General features: G+C 53.2%; 7 protein-coding genes across 7 annotated transcripts; 5 read left to right on the forward strand and 2 right to left on the reverse strand.

The window, feature by feature from the left end:
- Positions 1-122: 122 nt before the first annotated feature.
- Positions 123-932, reverse strand: NUU61_007058 (putative NADH-ubiquinone oxidoreductase 178 kDa subunit; the record flags this gene model as incomplete). Its single annotated transcript, XM_056657583.1, has 3 exons — positions 123-276; positions 354-598; positions 663-932. The coding sequence occupies 3 exons, from the start codon at positions 930-932 to the stop codon at positions 123-125; spliced, it is 669 nt and encodes a 222-aa protein (XP_056510383.1).
- A 1,055-nt stretch (positions 933-1,987) lies between these two features.
- On the forward strand, positions 1,988-5,281 carry NUU61_007059 (uncharacterized protein; the record flags this gene model as incomplete). Its single annotated transcript, XM_056657584.1, has 2 exons — positions 1,988-4,148; positions 4,299-5,281. The coding sequence occupies 2 exons, from the start codon at positions 1,988-1,990 to the stop codon at positions 5,279-5,281; spliced, it is 3,144 nt and encodes a 1,047-aa protein (XP_056510384.1).
- Positions 5,282-6,082: 801 nt separating this feature from the next.
- On the forward strand, positions 6,083-7,555 carry NUU61_007060 (putative C2H2 finger domain protein; the record flags this gene model as incomplete). The annotated part of the gene is made up of 3 exons (XM_056657585.1): positions 6,083-6,312; positions 6,483-7,321; positions 7,509-7,555. 3 exons carry the CDS (start codon positions 6,083-6,085, stop codon positions 7,553-7,555), a joined length of 1,116 nt encoding a protein of 371 aa, XP_056510385.1.
- Positions 7,556-8,553: 998 nt separating this feature from the next.
- NUU61_007061 (putative C2H2 finger domain protein) lies at positions 8,554-11,020 on the forward strand (the record flags this gene model as incomplete). The annotated part of the gene is made up of 5 exons (XM_056657586.1): positions 8,554-8,559; positions 8,636-9,324; positions 9,390-9,653; positions 9,734-10,357; positions 10,441-11,020. The coding sequence occupies 5 exons, from the start codon at positions 8,554-8,556 to the stop codon at positions 11,018-11,020; spliced, it is 2,163 nt and encodes a 720-aa protein (XP_056510386.1).
- Positions 11,021-11,256: 236 nt separating this feature from the next.
- NUU61_007062 (uncharacterized protein) lies at positions 11,257-11,708 on the reverse strand (the record flags this gene model as incomplete). The annotated part of the gene is made up of 3 exons (XM_056657587.1): positions 11,257-11,309; positions 11,369-11,495; positions 11,571-11,708. 3 exons carry the CDS (start codon positions 11,706-11,708, stop codon positions 11,257-11,259), a joined length of 318 nt encoding a protein of 105 aa, XP_056510387.1.
- A 1,412-nt stretch (positions 11,709-13,120) lies between these two features.
- NUU61_007063 (chromatin segregase YTA7) lies at positions 13,121-18,086 on the forward strand (the record flags this gene model as incomplete). The annotated part of the gene is made up of 2 exons (XM_056657588.1): positions 13,121-15,143; positions 15,202-18,086. The coding sequence occupies 2 exons, from the start codon at positions 13,121-13,123 to the stop codon at positions 18,084-18,086; spliced, it is 4,908 nt and encodes a 1,635-aa protein (XP_056510388.1).
- A 607-nt stretch (positions 18,087-18,693) lies between these two features.
- On the forward strand, positions 18,694-19,656 carry NUU61_007064 (Sec63 complex subunit SEC66; the record flags this gene model as incomplete). Its single annotated transcript, XM_056657589.1, has 3 exons — positions 18,694-18,793; positions 18,860-19,167; positions 19,258-19,656. The coding sequence occupies 3 exons, from the start codon at positions 18,694-18,696 to the stop codon at positions 19,654-19,656; spliced, it is 807 nt and encodes a 268-aa protein (XP_056510389.1).
- Between the last annotated feature and the right edge of the window lie 239 nt (positions 19,657-19,895).

Genomic DNA, 19,895 nt, shown 5'->3' on the forward strand with positions numbered 1-19,895 from the left:
AGGTGCCGAATTGACTTTCAAGTCCCCTACATATATGTACATGTTTTCCCTCCCTACTGCGCATGTCTATGGCAGACAGTCGACCAAACCCTCGAACCAAAGAAAAGTGATAAGATGCAGGCTTAATCATAGAGCGACACCACCTTGCCATCCTTTGTCCGCGCAATGCGAGCGTCCTCCATCTCCTTGTTCTGGCGCTGATAGTGAGCCACCACGGCGCTCAGGTCGGCCTGCGAACCGGGGGACACGTTGAATGGCGACCCAGCATTCATCATCCTATCAAGCAAGAGGTAAAAATTAGTACAGCCCGCCTCATACCTTCAAACCAACAAAATGTCTGCGGGATCACATACTCGGGCTGTTTCAGGTCGTAGGCTTCACGGGGCCCTTGGCTCTGGAAAAGGTGGCGGTCGTGTGCGGCCTTCTCCATGACAGCAGTGCGGATAGCATTCCGCTCCTCAAACACCTCCTGCGAGGGCGTCCACTTGCTAATGAAGCTCGAGATCCATGACGGCGAGTCGGATTCTTGGTTCGATTTGCTAACCCGGTAGAGGAGGTAGGCCGAGGCGAAGCTGCCAATGGTGACGTAGAAGCTGCGCTGTGGCGTGGAAGAAGAAAAGAACAAAAGGTCAGCCCATGGTCACAGGGGATTGAGACTTTACGGGCCTCGTCGCGAGTCCCGGTCTGATCGGGTCGCCGGGGGGGGGGGGGGAGGGAGAAAGCTTACGCCGAAGCCTTCGCTCACGGGCTCGGCGTGGTGCGCAGCATGCGAGCCATGTCGACGAGGCTGGCGCAGCAGCCGTGACGAGGCGGCGGATCTTCTGGCGGCGAACATGGCGTAGAGGGACAATGGGCAGAGAGAAGTTGATGACCGTTCGGGCGGCGATGATAGGACGAGGTGCAAAGTCCAGGTCACGTGAGACAGTCTGCATTGGGTTAGGGCAGGCTTTTTTTGTATGCGAAAATCATACAATTTCTTATAACATTTATTATTTAATTATCTATTAGTATTGTTCTTTAATATTGTTGGCGTTATTACTACAAATATATCTCTATTATTATCCTACCCTGGTCAATACTAGGTATAGTCCAGAAAGTGGAAAATCGCCCTGGAAATGCCCAGTGGGGTGTCGCATTGCGGCCTCAATGCCTCACTTCCCCCAGTCCACCCACAGCCCGTGAAGATGTACTCGACTCACCTCTTCCCTGCTACAATGCAACATCCACATATGGTTTCGGGCCATCAATTGAACATGTCAGCTTAGGAGTCATCCCCACCAGCGACTCTGTTCAAATCCAAGCCCGATCTATATATATATATATATATATATTTTGCTGCCCAATGCTAGCATGGCGCACAGCAATTGGCCTCGCGCCGGGTCGGAATTGAATGCTGCATTCTGATCCTTCGGACAGGCCTGATGGGTACCAAACCCTCTAAGGTTCGGTCCGTCTGGTCTCCAAATGCACCATGCAAAATTGTCGAGTCTTCTAGACGGTACCTATTAATTAATTCCTTTTGCGCTACATCCATCCATCTCTTCTCATCTTTCTCTGCTTATTGGTCTTGTTACACCACCCCCCCCCCCCCAGACCCTGTCCAAACTCCCTCGGCGTGCATTGAGATTTGGACTTACTCGAATAGGCTGCGTGCTGGGGCGACGGTCGTGTATCGCCATCATTTGTGCCCACTCGGTTCTGATCCGCATAATATTCGGATCTCTGCCCGATAGTCCACCAGACTAAACACCTTGGACTCCTTGTTGTTCTTCTGCGCCACTTCCCCCTTTTCTCCCTAATTTGTGCGGCCGTTGGGCTATATCTTGAGGCATCGCCGGGGCAGATTGCAAATGTACACCCAGTGAAGCCTATCAATCACCCGATCTAGCCCTCACTGTGATCCTCCCTGCTCAATTTGACACCGAGTCTCTATTGGAAACACGTCTCGAGCCATTAAAAAACCTTGGGCACGCATCCCTCGACCGCGATGGTTGCCAGTGGCAAGAAGGCCAAGGCCAAGGATAAGAATGGCAAGGCCGGAGCAAAGCAGAAGATTAAGAAGGGGAAAGGCCCTGAAGTGACCGACAACCAGACAACTACGATTGAATCTCCTGCTCCTACCAGCCCAGAACTCCCGGCACAGGATCAAGAAGAACAAAAACAGCCCGAGCCTGTGGTTGAACAGAACCCGCCTGTGGAGGCTAAGGAGCCATCAATCTCAGCAGCCGGCCATGACGAGTGTGGTACTGCGCCGCTAGCCAGTCCCGACTCCAACTCGAATCAACAACCCCTCGTCACGGACACCCAGCCTGACAACGAACCCTCCGAGCAGCACGTCTTGACCCAACCAGACTCGTCTGAGTCGTCTGGTGAATGTGCTGAAGAAACGCAAACACCTAACGAGCAAAGCACTCCAGCCCAACAGAAACCATCAGCAGAGGCAAAAGAGCCACCAACCCCTCCAGCCGAGCCCAAAGAGAGAACGCCAGTTGCATCACCGATTGCTCCATTCTCCCCAGTCCCGGCTCTGGTGCCATTGCCATCGCCATCGCTGACCGAGGCACGGTTTATGTCAAGTCCTCCACCAGAGAATCTTTTCTATCATCCTGTGTCGCCTGGGTTTATGCCATACGCCTCACCAGTGCCCAAAGTCAGCAGTCCACTTGCCCGTACTCATATTCCTTATATGTCGCCAACCATGTCGCCAACCGCAACTCCTCCACCACCGGCCCCAGCAGCCCCGCCAATGTCAATGGCTTATGCGGCACCACCATCAACGGCCCCGAGCTTTGCAACTGCGGTTAATTCTCCAGTGATGAGCTCTGCGGGGGTTGTACCCCCATATGCCCCCTATGTGCGCCATCCGCCGCCAGAGCCACATTTCATGTCCCGCAGCTACAGTATTCCAGACCCATCTTATGCCGCGTCATTCCAAGCTATCCGAGAGCTATCGATGAATCATGGTCAGCCACATGAGAATGGGACTATGTCGCCCCCGGAAAATGACAATGAACACATTGAACTTCTTCAAAGAATTCAATCTGCAATTCCGGACATTAATCGTTTACTGAATGGGTTTAAAACTACTCACACCAAGCTGTCAAGTCGCGAGGCAGAGATGAAGCAGATCGGGAATCAACATGAACAAGCTCTAATGCACAAGGACTTCTACATCGAAGCCCTGCAAGCTCAAATGAAGAAGACGGCCAACGAGAGTGCCGAAGAGTGCGCCAAGCTAAAGAACACGATCAACGAGCTTCGACTCGAGCTCGGAAACCTGCAAGAAAAGCAGAAGGATCTTGAAGATGGCTTGGCGGTCCATCAAAAGTCCAACGAGGAGCTCTCGCAGACCAAGGTCGAGCTTGAGGAACAGATCAGCACGTTAAACACCAACATCCAAGACGCCCGCGATGCCCACGAGAAAGACCAGGAAAAGCAAAAGGAGGAGCACACTCAAGCTCTTGCGGCACAGAAGCAGGAGCTGACGGAACTGTTTGAAGAAATCAAGAACGAGGACGAGAAGGCGGCCGCCGAGACGCTGGAAACGCGCGAGAAGGAATTGGTTGATCAACACCAGTCCAGCAAGAATGGATGGGACCAGGAGAAGACCAGTCTCCAGGAGCTACTGGAGACCGAGCGCAGCCAACTCGAGGCTATTAAGGCCGAGCTGGCATCGAAAATCAATACGCTGGAATCCAAGGAGGCCGAGCTGGCCGAGAAGCTGGCCGAACTCGGCTCGATTCGCGACGAGCTGGCAGCCAAGCTAGCGGAGCTGGAGGAAAAACAAAAGGAAATGGAAAGCTTGCGACACTCCCACGACGAACAACTTGCTGCAGCCGCCAAAGAACTCGACGAAAAAATCGCCGCGTTGGAAGCGCACTTCAGCGAGAAAGAACAACACTGGGCTGAGGAGCGGGCCGCCTTGGAAAGACAACTTGCCGACAAAAACAGCGAACTCTCTAGCTCGGAGCGAGAGAAGGAGAGGCTCGAGGGAGATGGAGTCGTCAAGGAGCAGCAACTACAACGTGCAGTGGATGAGATGCGATCGACGATTGACCATCTGGACCACGACTGCGACAGGCTGAGGAAAACCCTGCACAGCCTGGGGAGGCCACTGACCTCAAGAGCACCAAGGGCGATCAATTCTTGTAAGTGAGCCCTGAGTCTTCGACTCGAACGAAGTCTTTCGTTTTATATTTCCTTTGTGAATCAGGTCAAAACGCCGGCCTACATTTCCTATAGACCTTCTTTTTGTTTCATGTTGATAACGCTATAAAATGTACTCGATCTCTAATTAGCACCTCTTTTCTTCTTTTTTAGTCTGGACTGTTTCACGCAGCTCTCGCATCTGATCCACGATCTTGCCAAAGAGCATTTCGCATACCTCCCGATCGACCCTCCCAAAGACATCCTATCCAAGATTCCGGCAGAGCTACCATACTTCCTGGACAACACGCCAGCATCGCGCGAGTTGCGCTGCGCGTACGTCGAGCACGTCGTATCCAAGACGCTGACCTACCGGGTGTTTCAGCCCTTCCTGTTCACCCTGGGCCGGCGGTACGACAAGGCAGACACGTTCTTCCAAATGCTGTCGATGGACATCCGACGTAAATCAGTGCGGCGCGAAGCGTTTTGGCGACAGCAGACCCTCAAAGCCGCCTACACCACCTCCGACGCCAAGCAATCGATCAACGTCGCCGCCGCGGTGATCGTCGACGAGATCATCGACCATATCAAACACTTTGCCGATCCGAAGCACCTGGACTCGCTCCTGACCGGCGTCCGAAAGATCGTCAAACTCGCCGCCGAAACCTGGCGCCACGCCCGGGTTGAGCGCGAGCTTGTGCTCGCCATGTTTCCGGCCCCGGATGCGGAGAGCGTGTCCAACGAGGGATGGCTCGAGTATGGAGTGATGAAAGAGGCTCCCTCGGCCCCCACGGCCGATCCCAGTCGTCACGTCGTGCTCCGCACCTTCCCGCGCGTTTTGCGAGAGGCCGCCCATGAGGACTTTGCCAGTGGTAAGGAGCGAGCTAGCCAATGCATCTATTCGCCTGGTATTGTCCTCTACTCGGATTCTGCGGTAGTCTTGGCGCGACTCCAGGAACTGGCTAAGACGTCTACGGACACGCTCGTTGCTGAGGATAGCCCGGCTAAGCCATTGAAGAATTCTCGGGAAAGTCTGGCTCTCAAGGGGATTGAGAAACTTGCTGCACCGACCAAGCTGGTGGTTCAGTCGGCACCCACGAGTCCGAGTGCCAAGGGCCCATTGCTGCGGACGTGATGATGATGCCACAAAGACTTCGCAAGCCCATACTGTGCACTTTTTTTCTTTCTTTTTCTTTTTCTTTTTCTCTTATTTTCTCATGTAATTTGGATGATCTATTGTTCTTGAGGCTCTGTTTCCGTTTCCGTTTTCGTTGCGTTCAGCGAGGTTATATGTAAGGTTCTTCAGGGGCGTGTAACTATATCCCTGGATATCTCCGCGGATGTCTCTCTTTCCATTTCCTTTTTAAGTTCTTTTTTTCCTACGCGTGGTTATTCCTTCTTATCGTTGCATCATTTGTTTATTTAGAGATATCAGAACATGACGTCGCATCCGAACACATGGCTCAACCCTAGACCTCGGCCACCAAGGTACCACGGAAATGTAGATCTACATACATCTTTGCTTTTTACTCCTCTTTTCTCCTACAGTCAAGATGTAGACAATCTTGCTCGTTTGGGGATTAGCCGCATGGGGGCGATGAGGCTCTGGCAAGCTCTGCTTTGCTTTCTTTCAACCTCTTATCCCCCAACCGAGGCTCCCTGCTAATTCTCCAGATGGCATTGCTTCTGATTATTTTCATCTGGGCTATATATATATATCTACCGAATATGTCTAACTCCCCACAGTTGCCAGTTGAGGCTCTTCAAGAAATACGCCCACAGGATCCATGTCGCTCAGCACCTTGGGGTCCCGAGGAAATCTCCTTCCAGGCGGATGCCATCCACTTGACGCCTGTCGGTGGCAGTCCTGCTGGCAGTCCAAATCCATGGCTTATCGCTACACATTATCAGTGATTGCCAGGGAGTTGACCCCTCCATGCCGGTTTATTTGCATCCCAAGGCTCCTGAGGCCGGTCAGACCCAGTTCCGTGTGGCAGATTTTCATCAAAGCCGTGACCAGCCGTATGGGTCAGTCGAAGGCGCTGTTGTCACCACCCAGTTACCTCCTGGAGTCCCACTCCCACCCGTCCAGCACCTCCCTGCGGAGCTCGAGTGTCCCATCCGCTTCGAGGTGAAGAAGCTCCATAAACCATCCGATTGGACTAAGTATCTCCATGAGGATTTGCAGCCATTTACTTGCACATTTCACGACTGCAACGAACCCAAATAATCCAAGCATAAAGCGGATTGGGTGCGGTATGAGAGTGAATGACATCGACAATTGGAATGGTGGACGTTCTCATATCCTGGGCATGACCACACTTGCTTCCGCAAAGACAACTTTGTGCAAACCTGGTTCGAGAACACAAGCTATCGGAGCCGAAAGTCAAGGTCAAGAAGACCAAGCCCTCGGCCACTTCTGAGGGACCATCCGGGAGCCAGGACGAGCAGGATTACCTCCAGCTTTGGCGAATGATCGACACTTGCCGGCTTGAGACCGAGCAAACGCCCCGGCGGGAGCCATGTCGGTTCTATGGCCAGGTCTGTGGCAGCTGGAAGAAGTTGACGGTCCACTTTGGGAAAAATATGGAGCAACTGGCCCTGCCGGTCCTGGAGCTGGCGAAACAGAGCGTTGCCTCGTCTGGTATGCACGTCAACCCTGTGGATCCTGCCAGCGGATCATCCGCCGAGTCGCATCCCTCGCTCGCCACGCCATATCAACAAGATGCCCCCGAGGTGTCTCCGCAGCTCGCGCAGCCGCCGTACCCGAACTCCGACACTCCCGTTGCCCACCCCTTTGCTTTCGATATGGCGCTGATCAGCGACCCATCGATCTCCAGCGCCGAGTTCTCGATGGAGCTGGAGTCTATCACCGGCTCCTTCACTTCCGACGATCCATTTGCCTATGGCGTGAACCAGTTCGGCCAATCGCTCGACCTGGACCAAGTCCAGATCCACCCCCTGCATCAGAACTCGGTGACGTACCCACTGTTCAACGCGATGCCGTGGCTTCAAATCCCTGAAACGGACGTGGCCATGCTGCAGCAATCGTACGTGGTGGAAGCCCAGTTCCCACCTCAGGAGGCTTTATATCCCACAGAGAATGGTTATGTCCCTAATCCCTCTGCGGTGCCGGAGGTTCCCTACACCTGGACATCCTATACCCCTGGATATGGTTGTCAAAGTGGACAAACGGCAACGATTTTCCCCTGTTCATTGAGTGCATATACCCTCTTCATGTATATTATTATTTCTGGTGTATCAAAAGGGCCGAGTATTTATTTTGCTTTTGTTTCTTTCAAAGTGGAAATTGCACGGACTGGAATGACGCTGAACATAACCCCATGTTGCGCTTAATTTAGGGCGCATTGCGGGAATTTGGTCTCAGACGGATGGCGCATTGTACTAAAAGGGGCATGGCATATGAGGGATCATATTTGACCTATTTTTATGCATTTCCTGATGATTTATAACATTTTCATTTCTTTATTTATTTTTCTTACTGGGCTACTTGTCGGAATCTCTCCGTCTGGTTAAACAGAGAGACATCGAAGAAAAACCCTGTTTTGCTTGTTTCATGATCGACCACGGCAACCAGATGAACTCGAAGTCATCCCCAGGGTTTTAGTCCAAAGTTTATATATGCTTGTGAATGTCATGGTTTCAGAGACACCCACGCGTCGTATTTCGTATTCAAGTCTCTCTCTCCCTTGTCCACGAAGCCAAGCAAGACGACAGCTGCCGATCGGGTCATGTCGATCCCACCTGTCACGGCTGGGTGGTGGTCCTTGCCTGACTCTGCTGCCACCGCCCTTTGGAAACGAACCTGGGGATCTTCCTGAGGGGCTGGGCGTTTATCTTTACTCCTTGCCTCGTGCAGGGCTGATCGTGAACCCATGCTCCGTGGGTAGGTGGTTCTTCTCAGCAGACTAGGAGAGAGAGAGAGAGAGAGAGGCAGGATCAGAAGTATCAGAATCCGAAGACCATGGTTCTTTTCCACCCCTAGTTTCCAAGTTGAGTGTTTACTTCGAGATGATATTGGGATATACCTCGGGGGGATGGGGATGACTTCATCCGTTCACACCCGGGTGAACGCCCGTGGCACAACCGAGGGGCTGTGCAAATCAAGGGATGGTGCATTCCACAAGCGAGGGTGAACTCTCGCATGTTTCAGGTCTTTGTTGGCTCATTCCCTGTCTCCCTTGACCGCGTGGTCAAGTCAAGCCGGCTCGGGGCGAGTGGGGATGCGTGTCTCTCGCGTGCGTTAGGTGCATAGGAGTTGAGTTGTGCATGGAGGGGGGTGGTCCATTTAATGCAATGGTTCCCACCTGCTTCCCTGGAGAATCTGCTTTGATCTGATATCTTATTTTTGTTTGCTGGTTGTATACATCCGACATCCTCGCAAGTATGGAGGTATATCATGCCCCAATAACTCCTCACTCCTCCACCAACCACACAGTATAAACTAACTGACTTCCCCAACCCCCAGGATCCTCAGTTGAGCTGGCATGATTCTGGCGATGTCCTACAGGGTATTATGGTCGGCCATGATGGAACACACGATCTGTGTGACTTGAAGCCCTCGATGCCCTTTACAGACCCTGCGAACCCTCTATTAGATCTCCAGCTGGGCGCCGACCTCTCATCTTTTGATACCCCCAACCAACCTCCCTTCCTGAACTCGTGGTCTTCTTCCACAGACCCGCACCCTCTCTACTATTTGCCTTGCCACTCCACCCGACTGGCGGGCAACCAAGACGCCTGGAATCCGCTGCAGGTGACCGGTGTCCCTGATCAGTCGTCGCTGTCGCATATGCAAGTGCCCGCCGCGACCGGAGACTCGGATTTCCACTTCTCCAAATACTACTGCAGTGATCCGTCTGAGAATGGAAGCCAGTATATGGGCAGCCTTCATTCCACCGACTCCGGGTACGGCACCGCCAGCTGTGCCACCCAGTCTGTGGTCACCTCGTCGCAGGGTCTGGACTCGACGTCGAGTCCGTTGATCGCTGCAAAAGATCACTCGTCTGGGGAACTATCAACCTGTTTTGAACAGACATCATATGGGCCGACATTTGCTTCGGAGCTCGTCGAGTCGCCTTCGCAGCTATTCGATGGTTCGGTTCGATGCGAACATCCCTCCTGCTCGTGGGTTGGGAAATGCCCCTCGGACAAAAGGTGTGTCATTCCCTTTTTTATGTTTTAATGTTCAACATGTTTGGGTAGAGGTCTGACTATTTTAGAAAACACGAGGCCCGTCACAGGAAGCTTTTCAAATGCGACGAGCCCGGCTGTCCCCGCAAAGAAGGCTTTGGGACCATCAATGACCTGGCCCGTCATAAGAAATGTGTTCATAATCAGGAGCCCGAGCGCGGGCCCAAGATGATGTATATGTGCTATGGGAAAAACTGTCCCCGACCCAACAAGAAATGGCCGCGGCTTGATAACTTTAAGCAACACCTCGGCCGGATGCACGGTGAAGAAGACGCGGATATGCTACTAAAAAGGTAAGCCAGAGAAAGCCCTTAGACAGATTGACGTGAAAGAAGAACAAGAAGAAGCCGATTTGATGCTGATTCAGGAGTAGATCTATGGACTGGCATGCGCAATTCACGCGCTCCTACAAGTTTGATAAGAGCGATCCACAAGATGAGCCGATGTTCGACATGCAACCGGATCTGATGTCTATGCACGGTAATACCGACGCCGAACACATCACTAGCGATTCTATGCACCACGACGGCATGGACTTCCTCTCGTCTAGGGCTGCGACACCCAAACCGGCCGATAATAACACCCAACCCCAAATTCCACTCACACACTCCGAAACATCTCAATTACAAGCTCTGGGAACTTTGGGCCTGACCCCATCCTTTCATAGTGAGAGCCGGAACCCTGTCCCAGAGCAAGGAGCCAAGAAATCGCCCTCATCCGTCACGGATGCAGCCGACAATTTGATCAATGCCATGACCAAAATGATGAACAGCCGCGGGCGGCGCGGCAGCCAGTACATAGATGAAGGGATTGACGTCGAACCTGAGAACGTCCAACTATCTCAGCTCCAGCGCCAGATGCTTCAAAGGGTCTTCTCAGTGGCCCTGGACCGACTTTCGGAGGGAGCTCCCGCAGACGAGGATGCGGGCAGTGAAAAACAGGGCTGGTTCCAATGCGAGTCGTGTCCGAAACTTACCCGGCTTCGCTGCGAGATGAAGTAAGTGTTTTTTTTTTTTTTTTTCGCACCCCATAAACCATTTTATCTTGTTGCCAAAGACTAACCATTCATGCGGTATTTAGAAAGCACCAGAAACGCCATGAGCGGCCCTACGGCTGCACATTCCCGCACTGCTCCAAGTCCTTCGGGAGCAAGGCCGACTGGAAACGCCACGAGAGCTCCCAGCACCTCCACATCCCGAGCTGGTTCTGCACTTTCCATGATGTCCGAACCGACACGTCCTGCGAACGTCTGTTCCATTGCCAGCAAACTTTTACTCAGCACTTGAACCAGCAACATCAAGTCCCTGAACCCCAGGTCGGGGTTGCGGTCTGCACGAGTCGTCTTGATGTGGGTGAGCAGTCACATTTCTGGTGCGGATTTTGTCGCCAGACTGTCGCATTGCGCACCCTTGGTCCTGCTGCCTTGGATGAACGGTTTAATCATATTGATATCGAACACTTCAAGAAGGGCGAGCGGAGACGGGACTGGTCCTTTCCGTCTGTCACGATGCTCGAGGGAGAGTTAGGCTTTGGGTTGAATGCGGCGCCTGATTCTATGGACTTGATTGAGAGTCGAGGGGTCGAGGGCTCCGCCTGGAAGAAGCCGCGTCTCCAGCCGCCGCAGGGAAGTCGGCGGAAACGCAAGTTGGCGGATGTGTGAAGAGCTTGGATGAGATGATCCGATCAAGTACTTGTTATTTAATAGAGGATGTTGTATCTTAGTTTTATGTGATGTGTAAGATCGCCGCAATGTGTGATGTGAAGCAATTCAAGCTCAGTGGCCCTGCCGTAGAAGAGACCCAAAAAAAAGCACATCATGATTATTGGGCATGAAGGAAATACTATACAATTACCGAGGGATAAACCCTCAGGAACAACATAAAAGAGAAATCACGATCATTTCTTGGGGGTGATCTCCCGGGCCTGTTTCTCCAACACGGCCACTTCTTCTATAAAACATCAGCAACAGGCACAAGAAAAGGCATCAAGTAGAGTCATAAACATATACCATTTTTCTCCAACTTGGACTCATCCATCTCCAACTTCAGCCATGTCCAGTAGATGACTTGGTACGTAAACACGGCGCCCAGGAAAACCTTGGCAAAGGGGCCGAGAAAGGTGCGATAGGCAGAGAGCTACCATGGAGAAGAGGTGAGTCAGAAAAAAAAAAAGACAGCACTGTATATATATCTGCTACAAAAATAACTCACCCCGTCCTTGTAGGCGCTGCTTTGCGACGAGTTGAGCGCCGTCCGTGTGGAGGTGAAGGATCGTCTGATAGGGAGAGCCGGTTGGAAGAACCGCGATACAGAGGCAGGTGCCCAGCGCGCGGATTGTCGGGGAAACATAATGACCCTGAAGAGTTTTGTGTAAATTCGTAAGGGCTGGGATTTCTCCCGAGTCGTTCTGGCGTTTCGGGCTTCTCCCAGGGCCTGAGGTGAGGTTACTGGAAGCGGTGTAGTGCGAAAGGCGATGGCTTGGCATTTATACTTGGGGGATTTGGTGACGTAGAGAGGGGATATCTCGAGGATATAACTAGTGTTATTGATATAGTGGCATGTTTCATGTTTGGTTCTTATGACAGAAGACCATTGGCTGTTATTATTGGGAGAATCATCGAAAATATTGCGAAATACATATAAGCGGGTGGAGTAGAGTAACGGTTAAGGGGGGGAGATTAAAGCAATTAAAGCTCGGACCATGGATTGCCAGGAAGTATAGAATAATTCATGGGAAAAACTATATGACCCAGAGCCCTCTCTATATATTACCCGTGCAGAAGAAATCATATAGTTCTCGTAGGTCACACAGTGTAGATAGCTCTCCCCGTGATCGCCAATATGGAGAGGATGAGTCAGCGTCACATGATATCAGGTCCAGGCAATTCCCGTCGGCGGGCAGAAAACGACGGGAAGCTGAGCCCAAACCAACGGTGTCTGTGTTGCTCGGATTCTCCGACTGTTCTCTGACACCTCCTGCCATCGATGTCTGTCGCTATGCCCCCCTCCCCCACCCATGCCGGATCCGCTTCTATAGAGTCTCTGAATAGGGAACAATGGCTATTTCAGACTCTGCAATCTGACAATGGGCTACAATACGTCCGATTCATGGGGGTTGAATCGGGGCTATTGAGGGTGGACAATGGGGCATCCGCATTCACTTCAAAAACCAGGGTCACGTGATACCGACACAATAATCTGCGCCACAGGTGGCTGGTGAATTGCTCAGCCCGCGAGCGCGAGTCCCTTCCGCCCTTGGTCATTCATTCGCTTCGGTTATTTAAATTACTGGATGCTTGAGGCTACCGGGGCCGTTGCCATCCTCACTTTCTAGCGTTTCGCATCTTTCTTGGTGGTTGAATTTCCCCACTCTACGTTTTTTTTCTCACGCGTCCCGAGTCCGTGAGTCCCCTCTGCCCACTGGCCCCGATTGCGCTCCACCATTATCCCGTCTGCGACAGTCAACCGGTGGATTAGCAATTGTTATGCTGATCGGTGCTGATGGTGACCAGGGTTTGTCATTCACGTCTTTTCCCTCGATCCAAGTGGTCTGATCTTCGCTGGTCGAGATCTGATTCACGGCAAGTTCCGTGGCTTTCTTTATCCCGTCATCGCGACCTTCGAATAGTTACGTTGGCGTTCGAATCCAATGCGACTTTCACGTCACTTTCACGTTAATTTCCACGTTTCTCCCAGTCCTAGTTGCGCTGACTTCCCCCTTTCTTCAGTAACCCCCCCCTTCTCCCGACCACTCTCCCGCCATGGCGCGCCGTGGTTCGAAACGTCCCCTCGAGGAGCTCGCCAATAAGTCCGATTCAGAGGACGAGGACTACAGCGATCACCCCTACCGTTCCTCACGACCGGCTAGAAGGTCCAAGTCGATCCCGAAGAAGTCGAGACCCGTGAAGAAGAAGCCTCGTCGCGACTCAGATGACGATATCGTTTCGGATGACGAAGACCTCAGTGAAGACCTTTCCTTTGACGAACCCGAAGAAGATTCAGATGATCCGAACGTCGAGCGCAATGCCAGAGGAACGGCGCGCCGACGAACCACTCAAGCGAGTCGCCCCATGTACGAGGAACCCGGGTCGGAAGAGGAGATGTTTGAGGACGACGGGGACGAAGAAACTCGGCCAGCTTCACCCAAGAAGAGCGTGATGGTTACTTTGAAGGTTCGACCCGAGGCTCTTCGACAACAACCGACGCGACGAATGACCCGCCACACTCGTGGCAACTCGGAAGACATCTTTGCCTTGACCAATTCTGGGCGGCACATGGAGACTGTCGAACGGGCCACGCTCAGTCCAGAAGCGGAAAGTCACAATCGCGGTTCTCGAGCGCGTCGAGGGATCAAGCAACAAGTTATCGATGAAGAAGATGACGATGCCGAAGTCATGGAGACCACGACCGAAGTCCGAGGCTCCCAGCTGGAGATCCTGGAAAGCGATGCACACCAAAGTGGCACCGAAGCTGAACCAACGGCTGTGAACCAAGGCGAGCCAAACCAAGCTGACACCGAAATGGCGGACGAGGGCATCGTTCCTGAATCAGAGAACGGTGACGCAAAACACGACGCCGAAGACGAGGACGATGACGATGACGATGACGATGAAGGCCCCACAACCGGGCGGCGAAGCAGACCGACTCGCAATGACGCTGCCGAGGAAGAAGCGGAACCGGATGAAGATGCGCAGCTACGCCGGTCAAGTCGCAAGAAGCCCCAGAGCTCGCAGCGCAAAGACCAGGACGAGGAAAGCGACTTTAAGCCGGAAGAAGAAGAGTCAAATGAAGAAGACGAGGCCTCGGATTCAGGTAAGTCCCAGGGCTCACCTCGCAAGGCAACTCGAGCTCGTGAAGATGAGGAGGACAGCAGCACCAGCCGCCGTCCTGGTTTGCGTAAACGGCCCGATCGATCTCGTGGACAGTCGGAGGTTGCAGATGAACTCGCCGAAGAGCTGCAAGATTTGCGCGGTGGCCGTCCTCGTCGCCGGCTACAACCAGAAATCATTTACGAGAAGCCGCGGCGCAACCGCAAGGATGTCGATTATCGCATCATTCGACCTGACCTGCTACTGCCCATGGAGGATGCGGAAAATGAAATGGTCAATGAATCTCCGTCTCGTCGTGGTCGCGGTGGAGCTGGCGCAGGCTGGCAGCGCACACTGTTTCCAACATATGGCCCATTTGGCGGCGGTGGCCCGTCGGCAATCCTTGGCCCTCCTGGTGCTCCTGCCGCAACTGGGGGTGTGGATAGCGACAGTAGCGATGACGAGGTACCTCAGCCATCTAAGGGTCCTGGACTTGCTCCCAGTGGTGGACTCGTGCCGTCCGCTCAAACTCACTCAGCCGATCCCGCCCAGAATCTCTCTGGTACTCCCGCCAACTTGGGCAAGCTCAAGGACAAGCAGGCGTTGGCAGATGCAGACCCGCTGGGCGTGGACGTCAATGTCAATTTTGACAGTGTCGGAGGCTTGCAGGGGCACATCGACCAATTGAAGGAGATGGTCTCGCTTCCGCTCCTCTACCCGGAGATCTTCCAGCGGTTCCACATTGTTCCTCCTCGGGGTGTCCTGTTCCATGGACCCCCAGGAACAGGAAAGACGCTCTTAGCTCGGGCTCTGGCAAACAGCGTCAGCTCAGAAGGCCGCAAAGTTACATTCTACATGAGGAAGGGAGCAGATGCATTGAGCAAATGGGTCGGTGAAGCCGAGCGACAGCTTCGACTTCTTTTCGAGGAAGCCCGCAAGACGCAGCCCAGCATCATCTTTTTCGATGAGATTGATGGTAAGGAGACATCTACCATATCATTACTTGAATCTTGATGGCTAACCGTCTCGTCCAGGTCTGGCCCCGGTGAGATCCAGCAAGCAGGAGCAGATCCATTCGTCCATTGTTTCAACGCTGTTGGCGTTGATGGATGGCATGGATGGCCGTGGTCAAGTTATTGTCATTGGCGCCACTAACCGACCGGACTCTGTCGACCCGGCCCTTCGTCGCCCGGGTCGTTTCGACCGCGAATTCTACTTCTCGTTGCCCAACGTCGAGGGCCGTCGTTCCATCCTAGACATCCACACCAAAGGCTGGGACCCACCACTTCCCGGCGACATCAAAGACGAACTCGCGGAGATTACCAAGGGATATGGCGGTGCCGATCTGCGGGCTCTTTGCACCGAGGCTGCCCTTAATGCCGTGCAGAGAAAGTATCCCCAGATCTACCAATCTAATAAGAAGCTCCTGATTGATCCCAAGAAGATCAATGTGACGCCTAAGGATTTTATGCTGGCAATAAAGAAGATGGTGCCTTCCTCCGAGCGGTCTACCTCATCAGGAGCGTCTGTGCTACCCAAGATCGTTGAGCCTCTCCTTCGTCAGCCATTGACCGAAATTCAAGTTTTGCTGGCGGAGATTCTACCCCAGCGTAAGAAGCTCACTGCTCTTGAGGAAGCCCAATTCGAAGAACCCGAGGACGCCGGAGGGTTCCGACGCGAAAAAATCGTGCAGGAATTCGATCAGTCTCGTGTTTTCCGCCCGCGGATGCTTCTTCGGGGACCCCAGGGCATGGGCCAGCATTATCTGGCAGGGGCTCTTCTGCATAGCTTTGAGGGCCTGCATGTACAGGCATTCGACCTTCCCATATTGTTGAGTGACTCGACCCGTTCGCCTGAGGCAACTGTCATCCAACTCTTTTCGGAGGTGAAGCGACACAAGCCCAGTGTGATCTACATCCCCAATCTGCAGTCATGGTACGACACAGTTGGACCCGCGGTGATTTCCACATTTATGGGTTTGCTGCGGTCAATACCTCCCTCTGATCCAGTCCTGTTGCTTGGTGTCCTCGAGTCCACAGGTGAGGAAGTGGATGCTGGGCTGCTCAGGAACCTCTTCGGATTCTCCAAGAAGAACCTGTACGATCTACGCGGTCCCAATCATGATGCACGCCGCGAATTCTTTGGGAAACTCATCGAATACGTGAAAACTCCCCCCAACGACTTTCCCGACCCGGAGAATCGCAAGAAGCGACAACTGGAAGAGCTGGAACTCGCGCCACCGCCGCCTCCGAATCCCGCAATGACGCTCACAAAAGAGCAGCTCAAGGCCCAGAAGAAGAAAGATCGCCAGACCCTCAATCTTCTAAAGATCCGAATCCAGCCCATCATGGACCAAATCAAGAAGTACAAGCGGTTCAGGACTGGTGTGATCGATGAATCACAAATTCGATACCTGTGGGAAGAAGAGGATCCGAACATTGTGACGAGTGATCTCCCTGTGGAGGACCAAACTTTACGACCGTTTGAGAAGGCCTATGACAAGTATGGTGCGCCGGGCCTCCGCGAGGTTGCCTCTGGGAAATTTTTCTACAACATGGAGATTGTGACCATCGAAAAGCGCCTGTCAAATGGCTATTACAAGCGCTCAAGCGATTTCCTGGCGGACATCAAACGGATTGCGAAGGATGCTCGTCAGCTGGAGGACCAGGAACGGCTGTTGCGAGCGAATGAACTTCTGTCCAATGTCGAGGTCGATGTTTCTACTATCGAACAAAGTGAACCGGCACTTGTCGTTGAGTGCGAAGGTGTTTACCAGCGGGAGCTGGCTCGGGAGAAGGAAGCTGCTGAGCGTGCGCAACGAGCGGCAGAAGAGCAAGCTGGTTCTCGGCCTGGGTCAGCAAATGTGCCACATGGGAACACGGAGTCTGGGCCATCCTCTGGACCGATCCGCCTGGGCGAGTTGTTCCCCGATAAAGACGAGAAAGCTGCGGCACGCCCGGTGACGCCAACACATCGGTCGACTGTGAGTTTCGCCAACGGATACCACCACGGTGGTGGTTCGGATCTTAATGAGCTTAACCCCAATGGTGGACTGAGCAATGGCTCTCACGGGGATGGAGACGGGGATGTTACTATGGCCAATTCCGAGGATCACACCGGCAGCAAGGAGACGCAGACCAGCTCGTTTGGGCCTTCTGCGCAGCCGAAGCCGCCGTATTCGCACACTGCGCCATCTCAACAGGTCCGCCGTGAGTCCGGTCTCTCCAGCTTCTCACAGCAGGGGCCCATGACGCCCATGGCACCTGGATCGCAGCCCGCCGACTACACCAACGAAGCATCCACCACGCAGACGACGTCCGACAAGAAGTCCTCCGAGCATTCGAACCAGCAATACTACACCCAGAGTCCTCCTGTCTCGCGGCACGAGTACCCCGACCTCATGCAGTATCCTGATCGCGTATCACAGGACGAGCATTTGCCCGACACCCAGCCGGGTGGCAGTCAGCCCTCTCCCCGTCCCCGGGACTCATTGTCTGGCCCTGTAGATGCCAGTCACTCAGAGAACAGTGGATTGAATGGGAGCCAGTCCCAGCCGAAACCGCAACCACCACTCTTCGATGCATCCACGCATGGGACCAATGCCTCGGCCAACCTGCAATCGCTGCTCAATGAGGAGCCGCCCACCCAGCTAGTCCTGGACTCTTCCTACGTTGAACACCTGCATGCGCAGCTGACGCACCTGACCAGCGGCTGCTCCGTTGAGCAACTGGAGCAAATCAACACCAGCTTGATGGACTACGTGTGGCGCATGCGCAGCGAATGGAACCGTACCAATGTGGCCCAGGGTGTAACCGAGACCTTCAACGCCGTCTTGGAGGATATGCAGGCCATGCAGGAGATCGGTCCGATCAGCCAACACGCCAAGGAGCAGCTGGGCCACCCGAGCTTTGCGACATGATCCTTTTCCTTTTCCTTTTTCTCCCTTGTGTTCATAGGCTTTTCCTTACCCTCTTTTCCCGAAAACCATATTCCCCCTGGATTTGACGAGATCTTTTGTTTTCTTTGCTGGCGAGATGGACCGGATACATGTATTTGTGCTTACGAGCCTTTTGTATTTTCCGAGGTTGTGTTGGAGGGTCCATAGATGTATCTACGGTAGAAAAACAAGATGGATACCTCCCAATTTACCTGTTTTATACTGTTGTCTAATCCAAGTGCGTAGAAGTCGAGGCTTTGTTCACTATTTTGCTTGGAATCCTCGGGTCCTCTGAGATCCAAGTGAAGGGAGGTCGGTACTCCCGAGAGATTGTGGATAGGGTTATGCTTTTCAATTTTACTTCTCAATCAGAAGAACCTGAAAATAAACGATAAAAGCAAGGCTGCTGGTGTTTGGGGATTGTATAGTTGATGGATTGTGGTAGCAGACCATGTGACGTGACCCACTCAACACCTGGCCTTTGAGTGTGTCCCTTTGCTGCGACTCAGCCAATTCCCCAAACCATGACCGCGTGAACCTCTGCTTCTTCGACTCCGACTCCCTGTATTCCCTCCGATCACAACCCACAATGGTCGACTGGCTCAGTCTCGCTGTGCCTCTGGCCTATCTTGGCGTCCTGCTAGGCTCCCTGGCAACCTTCTCTTCGCTTTACCGCAAGCGCAAGGCTAGTATGTGGCACACAACCCACCGATATGACCATAGATGGGACTGACATTTCATTCCCCGTATAACAGGAAAAGCAGCCTCCCTGGAGCCATGGTTCCCCGCCCACCTGCAACGCGATATCTACTTCTCTCTGCTCCATCTGGAACCCTCGTCTACCTCAAAGGAGAAGAAGGCCCCCGCTGTTCCGGACTCTGTCCTGAAAGCTGCTCTTCTCCGTCGCGCCACGGAAGACATCCGTCGCGTTCTGGCGCTCCGGAGCCAGAAGCAGGCTCTGGCTATGCTCCTCCAGCGTGGGAGTGTAGGCGATGATCTCTGGCAGCGATTCCAGCGCGCCGAGAAGGAGATGGAGGATGAAGTGCGCGATGTGGTGTCGGAGGTAGGTTGCTTATTACTCATATCTTCTTGTTTTGAATTGTTATTTAATTTTGTGTGATTCATGGCTAACCCTATTTCTTCGAATCACCAGGCAAACGCCTACACCCCTAACTGGGGCCAAACCATCTTTCAATCCGCCAACGAAATGCTGAACAATGACATCTACCGTAAGCGTATCGAAGAGCACCAGTCCAAGCTGGCCGAGGAGCGCCAGTGGTGGGACAAGAAGAAGGCAAGCATCCAGGAGGGGTTTATGAAGGAGTTGGATGAGGGCTCGTCTGGGACCACCGGTAATGGTGCTGCGCAGACTGCGACCACCACCAAGACTTTCGAGACGGCGACCTCGCTCCCGGCATCCTCGGTTCAGGGGAGTGATGACGACGCGGTGCTGGTTGAGGCCGACCCGTCGGCCAGTCAACCCGCACCCACGCCAGCTACTCCTAGTGGCGGTGGAGGTGGGAAGAAGAAGAAGGGCAAGGGGAAGAAATAAGAAGCTTGGCCTTGCTTCTGATGTGTATTTGTTAGATTTTTTTTTTCTTGGTCAATGGAGTTCGGTCATTGCCGATTCTGGGCTTCTGTTGGGCCCTGCCATCCACACCATGGTATTGTAGATTATAGGCCTGCCTGTAGGTACGCGATGTAGAAGGTATATCGAAATGAAAGAGGAGACCACTGTACATTTGACCAGACGCCCAATAATATACACGAATACATAGAGCCCATTTGCCG

Source organism: Penicillium alfredii (assembly GCF_028826965.1).
Source record: "Penicillium alfredii strain IBT 34128 chromosome Unknown utg000009l_segment0_segment0, whole genome shotgun sequence".
Classification (NCBI taxonomy): Eukaryota; Fungi; Ascomycota; class Eurotiomycetes; order Eurotiales; family Aspergillaceae; genus Penicillium; species Penicillium alfredii.